Below are 20,506 nucleotides of genomic sequence, written 5' to 3' on the forward strand. Positions count from 1 at the left end.
TATATAGTCTTCAGTTATCTCATGGTATTATCATGCTATATAGTCTTCAGTTAGCTCATGGTATTATCATGCTATATAGTCTTCAATTATCTCATGGTATTATCATGCTATATAGTCTTCAGTTATCTCATGTTATTATCATGCTATATAGTCTTCAGTTAGCTCATGGTATTATCATGCTATATAGTCTTCAGTTAGCTCATGTTATTATCATGCTATATAGTCTTGAGTTATTTCATGTTATTATCATGCTGGTCTTCAGTTATCTCATGGTATTATCATGCTATATAGTCTTCAGTTATCTCATGGTATTATCATGCTATATAGTCTTCAGTTATTTCATGGTATTATCATGCTATATAGTCTTCAGTTATCTCATGGTATTATCATGCTATATAGTCTTCAGTTATCTCATGGTATTATCATGCTATATAGTCTTCAGTTATCTCATGGTATTATCATGCTATATAGTCTTGAGTTATCTCATGGTATTATCATGCTATATAGTCTTCAGTTATCTCATGGTATTATCATGCTATATAGTCTTCAGTTATCTCATGGTATTATCATGCTATATAGTCTTCAGTTAGCTCATGGTATTATCATGCTGGTCTTCAGTTATCTCATGGTATTATCATGCTATATAGTCTTCAGTTATCTCATGGTATTATCATGCTATATAGTCTTCAGTTAGCTCATGGTATTATCATGCTATATAGTCTTCAGTTATCTCATGGTATTATCATGCTATATAGTCTTCAGTTATCTCATGGTATTATCATGCTATAGTCTTCAGTTATCTCATGGTATTATCATGCTATATAGTCTTCAGTTATCTCATGGTATTATCATGCTATATAGTCTTCAGTTAGCTTATTATCATGCTATATAGTCTTCAGTTATCTCATGTTATTATCAGCTGGTCTTCAGTTATCTCATGGTATTATCATGCTATATAGTCTTCAGTTATCTCATGGTATTATCATGCTATATAGTCTTCAGTTATCTCATGGTATTATCATGCTATATAGTCTTCAGTTATCTCATGGTATTATCATGCTATATAGTCTTCAGTTAGCTCATGGTATTATCATGCTATATAGTCTTCAGTTATCTCATGGTATTATCATGCTATATAGTCTTCAGTTATCTCATGATATTATCATGCTATATAGTCTTCAGTTATCTCATGGTATTATCATGCTATATAGTCTTCAGTTATCTCATGGTATTATCATGCTATATAGTCTTCAGTTATCTCATGGTATTATCATGCTATATAGTCTTCAGTTAGCTCATGGTATTATCACGCTATATAGTCTTCAGTTATCTCATGGTATTATCATGCTATATAGTCTTCAGTTATCTCATGGTATTATCATGCTATATAGTCTTCAGTTATCTCATGGTATTATCATGCTATATAGTCTTCAGTTATCTCATGGTATTATCATGCTATATAGTCTTCAGTTATCTCATGGTATTATCATGCTATATAGTCTTCAGTTATCTCATGGTATTATCATGCTATATAGTCTTCAGTTATCTCATGTTATTATCATGCTATATAGTCTTCAGTTATCTCATGGTATTATCATGCTATATAGTCTTCAGTTATCTCATGGTATTATCATGCTATATAGTCTTGAGTTATTTCATGGTATTATCATGCTGGTCTTCAGTTATCTCATGGTATTATCATGCTATATAGTCTTCAGTTATCTCATGGTATTATCATGCTATATAGTCTTCAGTTATCTCATGGTATTATCATGCTATATAGTCTTCAGTTAGCTCATGGTATTATCATGCTATATAGTCTTCAGTTAGCTCATGTTATTATCATGCTATATAGTCTTCAGTTATTTCATGGTATTATCATGCTATATAGTCTTCAGTTAGCTCATGTTATTATCATGCTGGTCTTCAGTTATCTCATGGTATTATCATGCTATATAGTCTTCAGTTATCTCATGGTATTATCATGCTATATAGTCTTCAGTTATTTCATGGTATTATCATGCTATATAGTCTTCAGTTATTTCATGGTATTATCATGCTATATAGTCTTCAGTTATCTCATGGTATTATCATGCTATATAGTCTTCAGTTATCTCATGGTATTATCATGCTATATAGTCTTCAGTTATCTCATGGTATTATCATGCTATATAGTCTTCAGTTATCTCATGGTATTATCATGCTATATAGTCTTCAGTTAGCTCATGGTATTATCATGCTGGTCTTCAGTTATCTCATGGTATTATCATGCTATATAGTCTTCAGTTATCTCATGGTATTATCATGCTATATAGTCTTCAGTTAGCTCATGGTATTATCATGCTATATAGTCTTCAGTTATCTCATGTTATTATCATGCTATATAGTCTTCAGTTATCTCATGGTATTATCATGCTGGTCTTCAGTTATCTCATGGTATTATCATGCTATATAGTCTTCAGTTATCTCATGGTATTATCATGCTATATAGTCTTCAGTTATCTCATGGTATTATCATGCTATATAGTCTTCAGTTATCTCATGGTATTATCATGCTATATAGTCTTCAGTTATTTCATGGTATTATCATGCTATATAGTCTTCAGTTATTTCATGGTATTATCATGCTATATAGTCTTCAGTTATCTCATGGTATTATCATGCTATATAGTCTTCAGTTATCTCATGGTATTATCATGCTATATAGTCTTCAGTTATCTCATGGTATTATCATGCTATATAGTCTTCAGTTAGCTCATGGTATTATCGTGCTGGTCTTCAGTTATCTCATGGTATTATCATTCTATATAGTCTTCAGTTATCTCATGGTATTATCATGCTATATAGTCTTGAGTTATTTCATGGTATTATCATGCTATATAGTCTTCAGTTATCTCATGGTATTATCATGCTATATAGTCTTCAGTTAGCTCATGGTATTATCATGCTATATAGTCTTCAGTTATCTCATGTTATTATCAAGCTGGTCTTCAGTTATCTCATGGTATTATCATGCTATATAGTCTTCAGTTATCTCATGGTATTATCATGCTATATAGTCTTCAGTTATCTCATGGTATTATCATGCTATATAGTCTTCAGTTATCTCATGGTATTATCATGCTATATAGTCTTCAGTTATCTCATGTTATTATCATGCTGGTCTTCAGTTATCTCATGGTATTATCATGCTATATAGTCTTCAGTTATCTCATGGTATTATCATGCTATATAGTCTTCAGTTATCTCATGTTATTATCATGCTATATAGTCTTCAGTTATCTCATGGTATTATCATGCTGGTCTTCAGTTATCTCATGGTATTATCATGCTATATAGTCTTCAGTTATCTCATGGTATTATCATGCTATATAGTCTTCAGTTATCTCATGGTATTATCATGCTATATAGTCTTCAGTTATCTCATGGTATTATCATGCTATATAGTCTTCAGTTATTTCATGGTATTATCATGCTATATAGTCTTCAGTTATTTCATGGTATTATCATGCTATATAGTCTTCAGTTATCTCATTATTATGCTATATAGTCTTCAGTTATCTCATGGTATTATCATGCTATATAGTCTTCAGTTATCTCATGGTATTATCATGCTATATAGTCTTCAGTTATCTCATGGTATTATCATGCTATATTAGCTCATGTATTATCTGGTCTTCAGTTATCTCATGGTATTATCATTCTATATAGTCTTCAGTTATCTCATGGTATTATCATGCTATATAGTCTTGAGTTATTTCATGGTATTATCATGCTATATAGTCTTCAGTTATCTCATGGTATTATCATGCTATATAGTCTTCAGTTAGCTCATGGTATTATCATGCTATATAGTCTTCAGTTATCTCATGTTATTATCAAGCTGGTCTTCAGTTATCTCATGGTATTATCATGCTATATAGTCTTCAGTTAGCTCATGGTATTATCATGCTATATAGTCTTCAGTTATCTCATGGTATTATCATGTTATATAGTCTTCAGTTATCTCATGGTATTATCATGCTATATAGTCTTCAGTTAGCTCATGGTATGATCATGCTATATAGTCTTCAGTTATCTCATGGTATTATCATGCTATATAGTCTTCAGTTATCTCATGGTATTATCATGCTATATAGTCTTCAGTTATCTCATGGTATTATCATGCTATATAGTCTTCAGTTAGCTCATGGTATTATCATGCTATATAGTCTTCAATTATCTCATGGTATTATCATGCTATATAGTCTTCAGTTATCTCATGTTATTATCATGCTATATAGTCTTCAGTTAGCTCATGGTATTATCATGCTATATAGTCTTCAGTTAGCTCATGTTATTATCATGCTATATAGTCTTGAGTTATTTCATGGTATTATCATGCTGGTCTTCAGTTATCTCATGGTATTATCATGCTATATAGTCTTCAGTTATCTCATGGTATTAGCATGCTATATAGTCTTCAGTTATCTCATGGTATTATCATGCTATATAGTCTTCAGTTAGCTCATGTTATTATCATGCTATATAGTCTTCAGTTAGCTCATGTTATTATCATGCTATATAGTCTTCAGTTATTTCATGGTATTATCATGCTATATAGTCTTCAGTTAGCTCATGTTATTATCATGCTGGTCTTCAGTTATCTCATGGTATTATCATGCTATATAGTCTTCAGTTATCTCATGGTATTATCATGCTATATAGTCTTCAGTTATTTCATGGTATTATCATGCTATATAGTCTTCAGTTATCTCATGGTATTATCATGCTATATAGTCTTCAGTTATCTCATGGTATTATCATGCTATATAGTCTTCAGTTATCTCATGGTATTATCATGCTATATAGTCTTCAGTTAGCTCATGGTATTATCATGCTATATAGTCTTCAGTTATCTCATGGTATTATCATGCTGGTCTTCAGTTATCTCATAGTATTATCATGCTATATAGTCTTCAGTTATCTCATGGTATTATCATGCTATATAGTCTTCAGTTATCTCATGGTATTATCATGCTATATAGTCTTCAGTTATCTCATGGTATTATCATGCTGGTCTTCAGTTATCTCATGGTATTATCATGCTGGTCTTCAGTTATCTCATGGTATTATCATGCTATATAGTCTTCAGTTAGCTCATGGTATTATCATGCTGGTCTTCAGTTATCTCATGGTATTATCATGTTATATAGTCTTCAGTTATCTCATGGTATTATCATGCTATATAGTCTTCAGTTATCTCATGGTATTATCATGCTGGTCTTCAGTTATCTCATGGTATTATCATGCTATATAGTCTTCAGTTATCTCATGGTATTAGCATGCTATATAGTCTTCAGTTAGCTCATGTTATTATCATGCTGGTCTTCAGTTATCTCATGGTATTATCATGCTATATAGTCTTCAGTTATCTCATGGTATTATCATGCTATATAGTCTTCAGTTATTTCATGGTATTATCATGCTATATAGTCTTCAGTTATCTCATGGTATTATCATGCTATATAGTCTTCAGTTATCTCATGGTATTATCATGCTATATAGTCTTCAGTTATCTCATGGTATTATCATGCTATATAGTCTTGAGTTATTTCATGGTATTATCATGCTATATAGTCTTCAGTTATTTCATGGTATTATCATGCTATATAGTCTTCAGTTATCTCATGGTATTATCATGCTATATAGTCTTCAGTTATTTCATGGTATTATCATGCTATATAGTCTTCAGTTATCTCATGGTATTATCATGCTATATATTCTTCAGTTAGCTCATGGTATTATCGTGCTGGTCTTCAGTTATCTCATGGTATTATCATTCTATATAGTCTTCAGTTATCTCATGGTATTATCATGCTATATAGTCTTGAGTTATTTCATGGTATTATCATGCTATATAGTCTTCAGTTAGCTCATGGTATTATCATGCTATATAGTCTTGAGTTATTTCATGGTATTATCATGCTATATAGTCTTCAGTTATCTCATGGTATTATCATGCTATATAGTCTTCAGTTAGCTCATGGTATTATCATGCTATATAGTCTTCAGTTATTTCATGGTATTATCATGCTATATAGTCTTCAGTTATCTCATGGTATTATCATGCTATATAGTCTTCAGTTATCTCATGGTATTATCATGCTATATAGTCTTCAGTTAGCTCATGGTATTATCATGCTGGTCTTCAGTTATCTCATGGTATTATCATGCTATATAGTCTTCAGTTATCTCATGGTATTATCATGCTATATAGTCTTCAGTTAGCTCATGGTATTATCATGCTATATAGTCTTCAGTTATCTCATGTTATTATCAAGCTGGTCTTCAGTTATCTCATGGTATTATCATGCTATATAGTCTTCAGTTAGCTCATGGTATTATCATGCTATATAGTCTTCAGTTATCTCATGGTATTATCATGTTATATAGTCTTCAGTTATCTCATGGTATTATCATGCTATATAGTCTTCAGTTAGCTCATGGTATGATCATGCTATATAGTCTTCAGTTATCTCATGGTATTATCATGCTATATAGTCTTCAGTTATCTCATGGTATTATCATGCTGGTCTTCAGTTATCTCATGGTATTATCATGCTATATAGTCTTCAGTTATCTCATGGTATTATCATGCTATATAGTCTTCAGTTAGCTCATGGTATTATCATGCTATATAGTCTTCAGTTATCTCATGTTATTATCATGCTATATAGTCTTCAGTTATCTCATGGTATTATCATGCTGGTCTTCAGTTATCTCATGGTATTATCATGCTATATAGTCTTCAGTTATCTCATGGTATTATCATGCTATATAGTCTTCAGTTAGCTCATGGTATTATCATGCTATATAGTCTTCAGTTATCTCATGTTATTATCAAGCTGGTCTTCAGTTATCTCATGGTATTATCATGCTATATAGTCTTCAGTTAGCTCATGGTATTATCATGCTATATAGTCTTCAGTTATCTCATGGTATTATCATGTTATATAGTCTTCAGTTATCTCATGGTATTATCATGCTATATAGTCTTCAGTTAGCTCATGGTATGATCATGCTATATAGTCTTCAGTTATCTCATGGTATTATCATGCTATATAGTCTTCAGTTATCTCATGGTATTATCATGCTATATAGTCTTCAGTTATCTCATGGTATTATCATGCTATATAGTCTTCAGTTAGCTCATGGTATTATCATGCTATATAGTCTTCAATTATCTCATGGTATTATCATGCTATATAGTCTTCAGTTATCTCATGTTATTATCATGCTATATAGTCTTCAGTTAGCTCATGGTATTATCATGCTATATAGTCTTCAGTTAGCTCATGTTATTATCATGCTATATAGTCTTGAGTTATTTCATGGTATTATCATGCTGGTCTTCAGTTATCTCATGGTATTATCATGCTATATAGTCTTCAGTTATCTCATGGTATTAGCATGCTATATAGTCTTCAGTTATCTCATGGTATTATCATGCTATATAGTCTTCAGTTAGCTCATGTTATTATCATGCTATATAGTCTTCAGTTAGCTCATGTTATTATCATGCTATATAGTCTTCAGTTATTTCATGGTATTATCATGCTATATAGTCTTCAGTTAGCTCATGTTATTATCATGCTGGTCTTCAGTTATCTCATGGTATTATCATGCTATATAGTCTTCAGTTATCTCATGGTATTATCATGCTATATAGTCTTCAGTTAGCTCATGGTATTATCATGCTATATAGTCTTCAGTTATCTCATGGTATTATCATGCTATATAGTCTTCAGTTATCTCATGTTATTATCAAGCTGGTCTTCAGTTATCTCATGGTATTATCATGCTATATAGTCTTCAGTTAGCTCATGGTATTATCATGCTATATAGTCTTCAGTTATCTCATGGTATTATCATGTTATATAGTCTTCAGTTATCTCATGGTATTATCATGCTATATAGTCTTCAGTTAGCTCATGGTATGATCATGCTATATAGTCTTCAGTTATCTCATGGTATTATCATGCTATATAGTCTTCAGTTATCTCATGGTATTATCATGCTATATAGTCTTCAGTTATCTCATGGTATTATCATGCTATATAGTCTTCAGTTATCTCATGTTATTATCATGCTATATAGTCTTCAGTTAGCTCATGGTATTATCATGCTATATAGTCTTCAGTTAGCTCATGGTATTATCATGCTATATAGTCTTGAGTTATTTCATGTTATTATCATGCTGGTCTTCAGTTATCTCATGGTATTATCATGCTATATAGTCTTCAGTTATCTCATGGTATTAGCATGCTATATAGTCTTCAGTTATCTCATGGTATTATCATGCTATATAGTCTTCAGTTAGCTCATGTTATTATCATGCTATATAGTCTTCAGTTAGCTCATGTTATTATCATGCTATATAGTCTTCAGTTATTTCATGGTATTATCATGCTATATAGTCTTCAGTTAGCTCATGTTATTATCATGCTGGTCTTCAGTTATCTCATGGTATTATCATGCTATATAGTCTTCAGTTATCTCATGGTATTATCATGCTATATAGTCTTCAGTTATTTCATGGTATTATCATGCTATATAGTCTTCAGTTATCTCATGGTATTATCATGCTATATAGTCTTCAGTTATCTCATGGTATTATCATGCTATATAGTCTTCAGTTATCTCATGGTATTATCATGCTATATAGTCTTGAGTTATTTCATGGTATTATCATGCTATATAGTCTTCAGTTATTTCATGGTATTATCATGCTATATAGTCTTCAGTTATCTCATGGTATTATCATGCTATATAGTCTTCAGTTATTTCATGGTATTATCATGCTATATAGTCTTCAGTTATCTCATGGTATTATCATGCTATATAGTCTTCAGTTAGCTCATGGTATTATCGTGCTGGTCTTCAGTTATCTCATGGTATTATCATTCTATATAGTCTTCAGTTATCTCATGGTATTATCATGCTATATAGTCTTGAGTTATTTCATGGTATTATCATGCTATATAGTCTTCAGTTATCTCATGGTATTATCATGCTATATAGTCTTCAGTTAGCTCATGGTATTATCATGCTATATAGTCTTGAGTTATTTCATGGTATTATCATGCTATATAGTCTTCAGTTAGCTCATGGTATTATCATGCTATATAGTCTTGAGTTATTTCATGGTATTATCATGCTATATAGTCTTCAGTTATCTCATGGTATTATCATGCTGGTCTTCAGTTATTTCATGGTATTATCATGCTATATAGTCTTCAGTTATTTCATGGTATTATCATGCTATATAGTCTTCAGTTATCTCATGGTATTATCATGCTATATAGTCTTCAGTTAGCTCATGGTATTATCATGCTATATAGTCTTCAGTTATTTCATGGTATTATCATGCTATATAGTCTTCAGTTATCTCATGTTATTATCATGCTGGTCTTCAGTTATCTCATGTTATTATCATGCTGGTCTTCAGTTATTTCATGGTATTATCATGCTATATAGTCTTCAGTTATCTCATGGTATTATCATGCTGGTCTTCAGTTATTTCATGGTATTATCATGCTATATAGTCTTCAGTTATCTCATGGTATTATCATGCTATATAGTCTTCAGTTAGCTCATGGTATTATCATGCTATATAGTCTTCAGTTAGCTCATGGTATTATCATGCTATATAGTCTTCAGTTATTTCATGTTATTATCATGCTATATAGTCTTCAGTTATCTCATGGTATTATCATGCTATATAGTCTTCAGTTATCTCATGGTATTATCATGCTATATAGTCTTCAGTTATCTCATGGTATTATCATGCTATATAGTCTTCAGTTATCTCATGGTATTATCATGCTATATAGTCTTCAGTTAGCTCATGGTATTATCATGCTATATAGTCTTCAGTTAGCTCATGGTATTATATCATGCTATATAGTCTTCAGTTATCTCATGGTATTATCATGCTATATAGTCTTCAGTTATCTCATGTTATTATCATGCTATATAGTCTTCAGTTATCTCATGGTATTATCATGCTATATAGGGCTGTATCTACATGGATTGGCTGTCTACTACTAATGACAGGGCTGTATCTACATGGATTGGCTGTCTACTACTAATGACAGGGCTGTATCTACATGGATTGGCTGTCTACTACTAATGACAGGGCTGTATCTACATGGATTGGCTGTCTACTACTAATGACAGGGCTGTATCTACATGGATTGGCTGTCTACTACTAATGACAGGGCTTTATCTACATGGATTGGCTGTCTACTACTAATGACAGGGCTGTATCTACATGGATTGGCTGTCTACTACTAATGACAGGGCTTTATCTACATGGATTGGCTGTCTACTACTAATGACAGGGCTGTATCTACATGGATTGGCTGTCTACTACTAATGACAGGGCTGTATCTACATGGATTGGCTGTCTACTACTAATGACAAGGCTGTATCTACATGGATTGGCTGTCTACTACTAATGACAGGGCTGTATCTACATGGATTGGCTGTCTACTACTAATGACAGGGCTGTATCTACATGGATTGGCTGTCTTCTAATGACAGGGCTGTATCTACATGGATTGGCTGTCTACTACTAATGACAGGGCTGTATCTACATGGATTGGCTGTCTACTACTAATGACAGGGCTTTATCTACATGGATTGGCTGTCTACTACTAATGACAGGGCTGTATCTACATGGATTGGCTCTCTACTACTAATGACAGGGCTGTATCTACATGGATTGGCTGTCTACTACTAATGACAGGGCTGTATCTACATGGATTGGCTGTCTACTAATGACAGGGCTGTATCTACATGGATTGGCTGTCTACTACTAATGACAGGGCTGTATCTCCATGGATTGGCTGTCTACTACTAATGACAGGGCTGTATCTACATGGATTGGCTGTCTACTACTAATGACAGGGCTGTATCTACATGGATTGGCTGTCTACTACTAATGACAGGGCTGTATCTACATGGATTGGCTGTCTACTACTAATGACAGGGCTGTATCTACATGGATTGGCTGTCTTCTAATGACAGGGCTGTATCTACATGGATTGGCTGTCTACTACTAATGACAGGGCTGTATCTACATGGATTGGCTGTCTTCTACTAATGACAGGGCTGTATCTACATGGATTGGCTGTCTTCTACTAATGACAGGGCTGTATCTACATGGATTGGCTGTCTACTACTAATGACAGGGCTGTATCTACATGGATTGGCTGTCTACTACTAATGACAGGGCTGTATCTACATGGATTGGCTGTCTACTACTAATGACAAGGCTGTATCTACCGGGATTGGCTGTCTACTACTAATGACAGGGCTGTATCTACATGGATTGGCTGTCTACTACTAATGACAGGGCTGTATCTACATGGATTGGCTGTCTTCTAATGACAGGGCTGTATCTCCATGGATTGGCTGTCTACTACTAATGACAGGGCTGTATCTACATGGATTGGCTGTCTACTACTAATGACAGGGCTGTATCTACATGGATTGGCTGTCTTCTACTAATGACAGGGCTGTATCTACATGGATTGGCTGTCTACTACTAATGACAGGGCTGTATCTACATGGATTGGCTGTCTACTACTAATGACAAGGCTGTATCTACCGGGATTGGCTGTCTACTACTAATGACAGGGCTGTATCTACATGGATTGGCTGTCTACTACTAATGACAGGGCTGTATCTACATGGATTGGCTGTCTTCTAATGACAGGGCTGTATCTCCATGGATTGGCTGTCTACTACTAATGACAGGGCTGTATCTACATGGATTGGCTGTCTACTACTAATGACAGGGCTGTATCTACATGGATTGGCTGTCTTCTACTAATGACAGGGCTGTATCTCCATGGATTGGCTGTCTTCTACTAATGACAGGGCTGTATCTCCATGGATTGGCTGTCTTCTACTAATGACAGGGCTGTATCTACATGGATTGGCTGTCTACTACTAATGACAGGGCTGTATCTACATGGATTGGCTGTCTACTACTAATGACAGGGCTGTATCTACATGGATTGGCTGTCTACTACTAATGACAGGGCTTTATCTACATGGATTGGCTGTCTACTACTAATGACAGGGCTGTATCTACATGGATTGGCTCTCTACTACTAATGACAGGGCTGTATCTACATGGATTGGCTGTCTACTACTAATGACAGGGCTGTATCTACATGGATTGGCTGTCTACTAATCACAGGGCTGTATCTACATGGATTGGCTGTCTACTACTAATGACAGGGCTGTATCTCCATGGATTGGCTGTCTACTACTAATGACAGGGCTGTATCTACATGGATTGGCTGTCTACTACTAATGACAGGGCTGTATCTACATGGATTGGCTGTCTACTACTAATGACAGGGCTGTATCTACATGGATTGGCTGTCTACTACTAATGACAGGGCTGTATCTACATGGATTGGCTGTCTTCTAATGACAGGGCTGTATCTACATGGATTGGCTGTCTACTACTAATGACAGGGCTGTATCTACATGGATTGGCTGTCTTCTACTAATGACAGGGCTGTATCTACATGGATTGGCTGTCTTCTACTAATGACAGGGCTGTATCTACATGGATTGGCTGTCTACTACTAATGACAGGGCTGTATCTACATGGATTGGCTGTCTACTACTAATGACAGGGCTGTATCTACATGGATTGGCTGTCTACTACTAATGACAAGGCTGTATCTACCGGGATTGGCTGTCTACTACTAATGACAGGGCTGTATCTACATGGATTGGCTGTCTACTACTAATGACAGGGCTGTATCTACATGGATTGGCTGTCTTCTAATGACAGGGCTGTATCTCCATGGATTGGCTGTCTACTACTAATTACAGGGCTGTATCTACATGGATTGGCTGTCTACTACTAATGACAGGGCTGTATCTACATGGATTGGCTGTCTTCTACTAATGACAGGGCTGTATCTCCATGGATTGGCTGTCTTCTACTAATGACAGGGCTGTATCTCCATGGATTGGCTGTCTTCTACTAATGACAGGGCTGTATCTACATGGATTGGCTGTCTACTACTAATGACAGGGCTGTATCTACATGGATTGGCTCTCTTCTACTAATGACAGGGCTGTATCTCCATGGATTGGCTGTCTTCTACTAATGAGAGGGCTGTATCTAGAACTGTATGTTGAAGATAGAAACAGAATGGGTATAGCACACATTCCCCTACACTATTCCCATCTATCTGACAGTAGATCAAACATTTCTACCTGAACATTATGTAAATGTCCATTCTTCTGAATGTCCATTGCCCCACGATGTCCATTTCATACCTGAAGGGAACATTTTGGCATTTCCTGTATGGTTGATGAGAAACTCCATGTTGCGAATGTTTGTCAAATTCGCAGACGGCGGCAGGCCGTGCCCCGGGGCCCGATCCCCAATCAGAGACAACGATAAACAGCTGTCTCTGATTGGGAACCAATTCAGGCCGCCATAGATCTACATTTACCTAGACATATCAAAACCCCATTGATATACAATAAACCCTAGACAGGAAAAAACACACATACAACCCTCCTTCACACCCTGAGCTAAACAAAATAATAAAGAAAACTAAGATCAGGGCGTGACACATGAGCTGTAAATCAGTCATTTCTCCCATCAGATTTCCAAGAAAAACTAACACACACACACACACACAGCAAGGATGGAGTGACACGGTGTGGGGCTTAGAGGGTTAGGGTTAGGGTTAGGGTTAGGGTTAGGGTTAGGGTTAGGGTTAGGGTTAGGGTTAGCGTTAGACACACAGAGCCTGCAAGAGTTATCTTTGTTTGAACTATCAAAGAACCGTCAGACCTCTGAAGCTTCATAGAAACATGTTCGAGAGCTCAAGTCGATAGTGCACGGTGAGTTATGTGGCTCTAGAAGGTTCTCAGACCGAGAAACAGCCTCGTACATTTGCAATAACTTCAATTCATTTGGACCATTATGAAAATGACGACATTTAGAAAAGTCCCAGAGTCGCAAGACTAGGTTCATTGAATCCGCCTCGGACCCATAGAGATGGACCCCAACGTTTCTGTACGATAGCTCATTCAAGGACCCTGTGGATTTTCAGCACCAATTAAAGTCAGGGCACCGAATGACCCAGGATTCAGTAACTACGTGTTTTACGTGTTTTACGTTTTTATTATGGTTTAAACCGGAGGCGCTGTGAATTATGGGCCTGCTCTGAAATATGTGATAGTTGGCTTCTAAACGAGTTGGGGAAAAGTGGGTTTGGTGTCAGATGGTATCAGTTTGGTGTCAGAATGATATCTAATTGACTGATGGACACTGACTTGCTGGTTGACTTTTGTACATTTGCAATATGTTTAAACAGTGATAGACCATCACCAAAATGACATTCTGAAATCAACACCAACGAGCGATGGAGAGGAACCAGAATCACTGCCCGGCCATCCCGAGTTCATCGGGCCAGTCAATTATGCGTTTCTGCAGTATTTTTGAGCATGTCAAATTCGTGATGGTAAATGCCCATTGAAACATATTGCAAATGGACAGCCGTGCACCTGGTGATTGGAATGGGTTATCAGAAGAACATTTTAAAATGTTTTTTTTAATGCCTTTAGGGGGAGCAAGGGGTCTACGGTTGGGTAGGGAGCACCCCCCACCCATGCCCATCCAATAGGGGGCACCCCTGGTAATTTTGGACCACTTCTCCCACTTCTCCCTCATCATACATGACAAATAGACCATCTAGGTTGATTCATGTCTTAACATAGTGCTATATATCATTTGGGGAGTATAAATGCCATTTGGACATGGTTCACTGACTTTTTTTTTTTTGGAAACCGACTTCCTATGATCGTAGATGGCAAATGGACATAACATCCTGATTTGGCACTTTCAATACTTTCATATTGTATTTGGACATTTCTTATGGCATTTGGCCAAAAAAAGTGACTTTTGACTTCGACTTTTGACTTTCTATGATATCATATTGCAAATGGACAAAGCATCCTGATTTGGCACATTCAATACTTTCATATTGAGTAATTGCATTTTAATCGTATAACAAAGAGCTGAGAGTATTTGTAACTCCTGACAAGAGGAACAGTGACTGTTCCTTATTCCATTTATCAAAATCTTATGCAACACTATTGTTGTTGTAATGATCACAATGACAACACACATGTTTAATAACTTGGTGTCAGGTGGTACGTTATGTCTCACTCATTATGAAAATATGTGTAAGTCATTTTGAGGCTGGAAAAGTGGGTTATCTTGATGATTCCATGTCCCTCATATGTTTCATTAACACACACTACTTGTTGTCGTCTTTGGTTCTTCATTACATTTTGGGCAACCATCAAATACAATTTTTTTTTCAAATAACTTGCATATATTCAAATACATTAAAATAGTATTCATTTTTCTGAGACCTGTATTTGAATATCACATAAAATAATTGCCTTTGAAAACGCTACATTTCTAACTCTTCATTAAACTACCTAGAGTATTTCAAAAGTTGGTATTTTAAAACAAACTACAAAACACAACTATTTCCTGCCCAGGTCTGATGGATAATGCAGTCTCTGTTCCCTAAACCATGATGGAGTGCCTGGCTATAGATCATTATGGGCAATGTAGTCTCTGTTCCATACATCACAGTGGATTGCCTGGGTATAGAGCATTATGGGTAATGTAGTCTCTGTTCCCTACAGGACGGTGGAGTGCCTAGGGAACCTGACGGGCGCTCAGCTCTTCTCTCTGAACAAGGAGGAACTGAAGGCAGTGTGTGGAGACGAGGGAGCCAGGGTGTACAGCCAGACCACCGTGCAGAAAGCCCAGCTAGAGGTCTGTATCACATGCACACATACTGACACATGAACCACTGTACACACACACACACACACACACACACACACACACACACACACACACACACACACACACACACACACACACATGCACAGGCACATTATTCGAGTAGTTTAAGATAATTACCTTTATTACATGTAATCTGATGTTGTTAAGACTGAACCAGTTGTAATCTAAGACTGAACCAGTTGTAATCTAAGACTGAACCAGTTGTCCAACAGGTTAACACGCCACACGTTTAGAGCCTTTAGATGTTTAGATATAAAAATTGAAAAAACTCAACCCTGAAAATCTATTTCCAGAAGAACAATGGGAATTCAGAGCTCCAAGAGATTATGAGACGACGACAAGAGAAGATCGATGCCGGCAAGGACTAATCTGAGCATGCTCAATTACTGTCAACCAATCACAGCTCAGCATGGCTGGTCACCATAACAACCCTCTCCAGTAGCAACCAACCAGAAGCCTTCCCCTCCCACAGTGCCCACCCTTTCACCAACTTCTTTTTATCAGACAATCGACAGTTAACATTGGCATTTAATATAAATGTTATATAATTTTTTTCAAATATATATTTATTTTTCATCTTAGTGAATGTGTATGTTTACCTTTTTCTTCAATGATGTTCTCTGGTAATTATGACTATTGCTTTTTGATGCTTTGCCTGACAATGTTTCTATCTTTGTATAGTGGTGAGGGACCATATTCATTTACAAGTGTAGTGGTGAGAGAGATAGTTTGTGCATCTGTGTGTGTGTGTGTGTGAGTGCGTATGTGACTGATGGCTGTATGTGACTGACGGCTGTATGAGACGACTGCTGTATGTGACTGACGGCTGCTGTATGTGACTGACGGCTGCTGTATGTGACTGACGGCTGCTGTATGTGACTGACGGCTGTATGAGACGGCTGCTGTATGTGACTGACGGCTGTATGAGACGGCTGCTGTATGTGACTGACGGCTGCTGTATGTGACTGACGGCTGCTGTATGTGACTGACGGCTGCTGTATGTGACTGACGGCTGCTGTATGTGACTGATGGCTGTATGTGACTGACGGCTGTATGAGACGGCTGCTGTATGTGACTGACGGCTGCTGTATGTGACTGATGGCTGCTGTATGTGACTGACGGCTGCTGTATGTGACTGACGGCTGTATGAGACGGCTGCTGTATGTGACTGACGGCTGCTGTATGTGACTGACGGCTGTATGTGACTGATGGCTGTATGTGACTGATGGCTGTATGTGACTGACGGCTGCTGTATGTGACTGACGGCTGTATGAGACGGCTGCTGTATGTGACTGACGGCTGCTGTATGTGACTGACGGCTGCTGTATGTGACTGACGGCTGTATGAGACGGCTGCTGTATGTGACTGACGGCTGCTGTATGTGACTGACGGCTGTATGAGACGGCTGCTGTATGTGACTGACGGCTGCTGTATGTGACTGACGGCTGTATGAGACGGCTGCTGTATGTGACTGACGGCTGCTGTATGTGACTGACGGCTGCTGTATGTGACTGACGGCTGCTGTATGTGACTGACGGCTGCTGTATGTGACTGACGGCTGCTGTATGTGACTGATGGCTGTATGTGACTGACGGCTGCTGTATGTGACTGATGGCTGCTGTATGTGACTGACGGCTGTATGAGACGGCTGCTGTATGTGACTGATGGCTGCTGTATGTGACTGACGGCTGCTGTATGTGACTGACGGCTGTATGAGACGGCTGCTGTATGTGACTGACGGCTGCTGTATGTGACTGACGGCTGCTGTATGTGACTGACGGCTGTATGAGACGGCTGCTGTATGTGACTGACGGCTGTATGAGACGGCTGCTGTATGTGACTGACGGCTGCTGTATGTGACTGACGGCTGTATGTGACTGACGGCTGCTGTATGTGACTGACGGCTGCTGTATGTGACTGACGGCTGTATGTGTGTCCTTGTTTTATTTCCAGGGAATTCTTGAAGAAATGTTTTTGGGTGAAATCAAATCCATAAGTTCTTCAAAAGTACATTTTCAAATTGGATGTTATTGTTCACATATCTGATTATACTCCAATGTATTAATGTTATACTGTTTACTGAATAATGCTACATTATAGTTCTGAGCAGTCTGTATTCTATTCTCATATCCAGTCACACTTTCCATATTGCAAAATATCCTCCAACTATTACTAAATACAGTTCTGTAATTCATTTGACCTATCCTCCAACTATTACTAAATACAGTTCTGTAATTCATTTGACCTATCCTCCAACTATTACTAAATACAGTTCTGTAATTCATTTGACCTATCCTCCAACTATTGCATCCCTGTGCCACTGTCTATATGAAGTATGCTTTACGTTTACAATTGTCATCCAATCATATTTCTGTTCTGTGTAGACGTGTTTATTCCTTCAATAATAAACGCAAGTTCGGGATTCAACTCCACTGCTGATCGTATTGAATTCCATCCTTAGGTTACAGATTGTAGTCATATTACCGGTGGTGTAATCCAATCCTGTTCAAGCTCACGTAACGGAGGTCAGTGTAACGGCTCTCTTCTATCTCCTCCTCTGACGAAGAGGTAGAACAAGGATCGGACCAAAATGCAGCGTGATGATGATTCATGATATATTTTAATAAAAAACTACAAAAGAGACTACAAAAGTAATGAAATGAAATAATGAAAACCGAAATAGCCCTATCTGGGGCAAACACAAAGACAGGAACAATCACCCACCAAACACTCACAGAATATCGCTGCCTAAATATGGCTCCCAATCAGAGACAACGATAATCACCTGACTCTGATTGAGAACCGCCTCAGGCAGCCATAGACTACGTAGACACCCCACAAAACCCCGAGACAAAAAACACACCACTATAACCCATGTCACACCCTGGCCTGACCAAATAAATAAAGAAAACACAACATACTAAGACCAAGGCGTGACAGTCAGAACGTGACGTAAACTCACTCCACAGCTAGCTTGAAACGTTGCAGATGGGGCCATCCAATCGGTACTTTTTTGGTGGCTCAAACCGTTGTTAGGTTGTCAAGGAGGGCGATCAGATGTGTTGGTAGGTTGTCAAGGAGGGCGATCGGGTGTGTTGGTAGGTTGTCAAGGTGATCAGTTGTGTTGGTAGGTTGTCAAGGAGGGCGATCGGGTGTGTTGGTAGGTTGTCAAGGTGATCAGGGTTGTTGGTAGGTTGTCAAGGTGATCAGGTGTGTTGGTAGGTTGTCAAGGAGGGCGATCAGGTGTGTTGGTAGGTTGTCAAGGTCATCAGGGTTGTTGGTAGGTTGTCAAGGTGATTAGGTATGTTGGTAGGTTGTCAAGGAGGGCGATCAGGTGTGTTGGTAAGTTGTCAAGGTGATCAGGGTTGTTGGTAGGTTGTCAAGGTGATCAGGTGTGTTGGTAGGTTGTCAAGGAGGGCGATCAGGTGTGTTGGTAGGTTGTCAAGGTGATCAGGTGTGTTGGTAGGTTGTCAAGGAGGGCGATCAGGTGTGTTGGTAGGTTGTCAAGGTGATCAGTTGTGTTGGTAGGTTGTCAAGGAGGGCGATCAGGTGTGTTGGTAGGTTGTCAAGGCGATCAGGTGTGTTGGTAGGTTGTCAAGGCGATCAGGTGTGTTGCGATCGGAGGAAAACATTTTGCATCAGTTATTTACATTGCAATAATATTTGTCATTGTTCTTTTGTCGGAGTGTTGTGCAGGTTCCTGTTTCGAATCAAATCTGAAGGAACCAAATGCACAGCGAACGCAGGAGTGATCCGCAAAGCCCGGAAAGGTCGTTCAGAGGAAGATGTTGCCAATGAACTTACATGTTATACGTTCTCTGGCAGACCTGAATGAGTTTGAGTGGAAAAACTCCAACATAAAAGTACACAAATGCCCTCACCTGACGAACACATCAATACACTCACCTGATGAAGACATCAATACACTCACCTGATGAACACATCAATACACTCACCTGATGAACACATCAATACACTCACCTGATGAACACATCAATACACTCACCTGATGAACACATCAATACACTCACCTGATGAACACATCAATACACTCACCTGATGAACACATCAATACCCTCACCTGATGAAGACATCAATACACTCACCTGATGAAGACAGCAATACACTCACCTGATGACCACATCAATACACTCACCTGATGAAGACAGCAATACACTCACCTGATGAAGACATCAATACACTCACCTGATGAAGACATCAATACACTCACCTGATGAACACATCAATACACTCACCTGATGAAGACATCAATACACTCACCTGATGAAGACATCAATACACTCACCTGATGAACACATCAATACACTCACCTGATGAAGACATCAATACACTCACCTGATGAAGACATCAATACACTCACCTGATGAAGACAGCAATACACTCACCTGATGACCACATCAATACACTCACCTGATGAAGACAGCAATACACTCACCTGATGAAGACATCAATACACTCACCTGATGAAGACAGCAATACACTCACCTGATGAAGACATCAATACACATCAATACACTCACCTGATGAAGACATCAATACACTCACCTGATGAACACATCAATACAC

The 20,506-nt window shown here is 37.5% G+C and overlaps 1 protein-coding gene across 2 annotated transcripts in view; it reads left to right on the forward strand.

Annotated features, from left to right (window-relative positions):
- Positions 1–18,351, forward strand: part of eps8l2 (EPS8 like 2) — a 167,997-nt gene extending 149,646 nt beyond the window's left edge. For both annotated transcript variants that reach the window (XM_052466987.1, XM_052466986.1), the window contains 2 exons: positions 15,754–15,886; positions 16,213–18,351. In XM_052466987.1, coding sequence (XP_052322947.1) covers positions 15,754–15,886; positions 16,213–16,287 — 208 coding nt within the window. In that variant the 3' untranslated portion in view covers positions 16,288–18,351. The remainder of the gene's footprint in view (positions 1–15,753; positions 15,887–16,212) is intronic.
- The last annotated feature ends 2,155 nt before the right edge of the window (positions 18,352–20,506 follow it).

Source organism: Oncorhynchus keta, chromosome 17 (assembly GCF_023373465.1).
Source record: "Oncorhynchus keta strain PuntledgeMale-10-30-2019 chromosome 17, Oket_V2, whole genome shotgun sequence".
Lineage (NCBI taxonomy): Eukaryota > Metazoa > Chordata > Actinopteri > Salmoniformes > Salmonidae > Oncorhynchus > Oncorhynchus keta.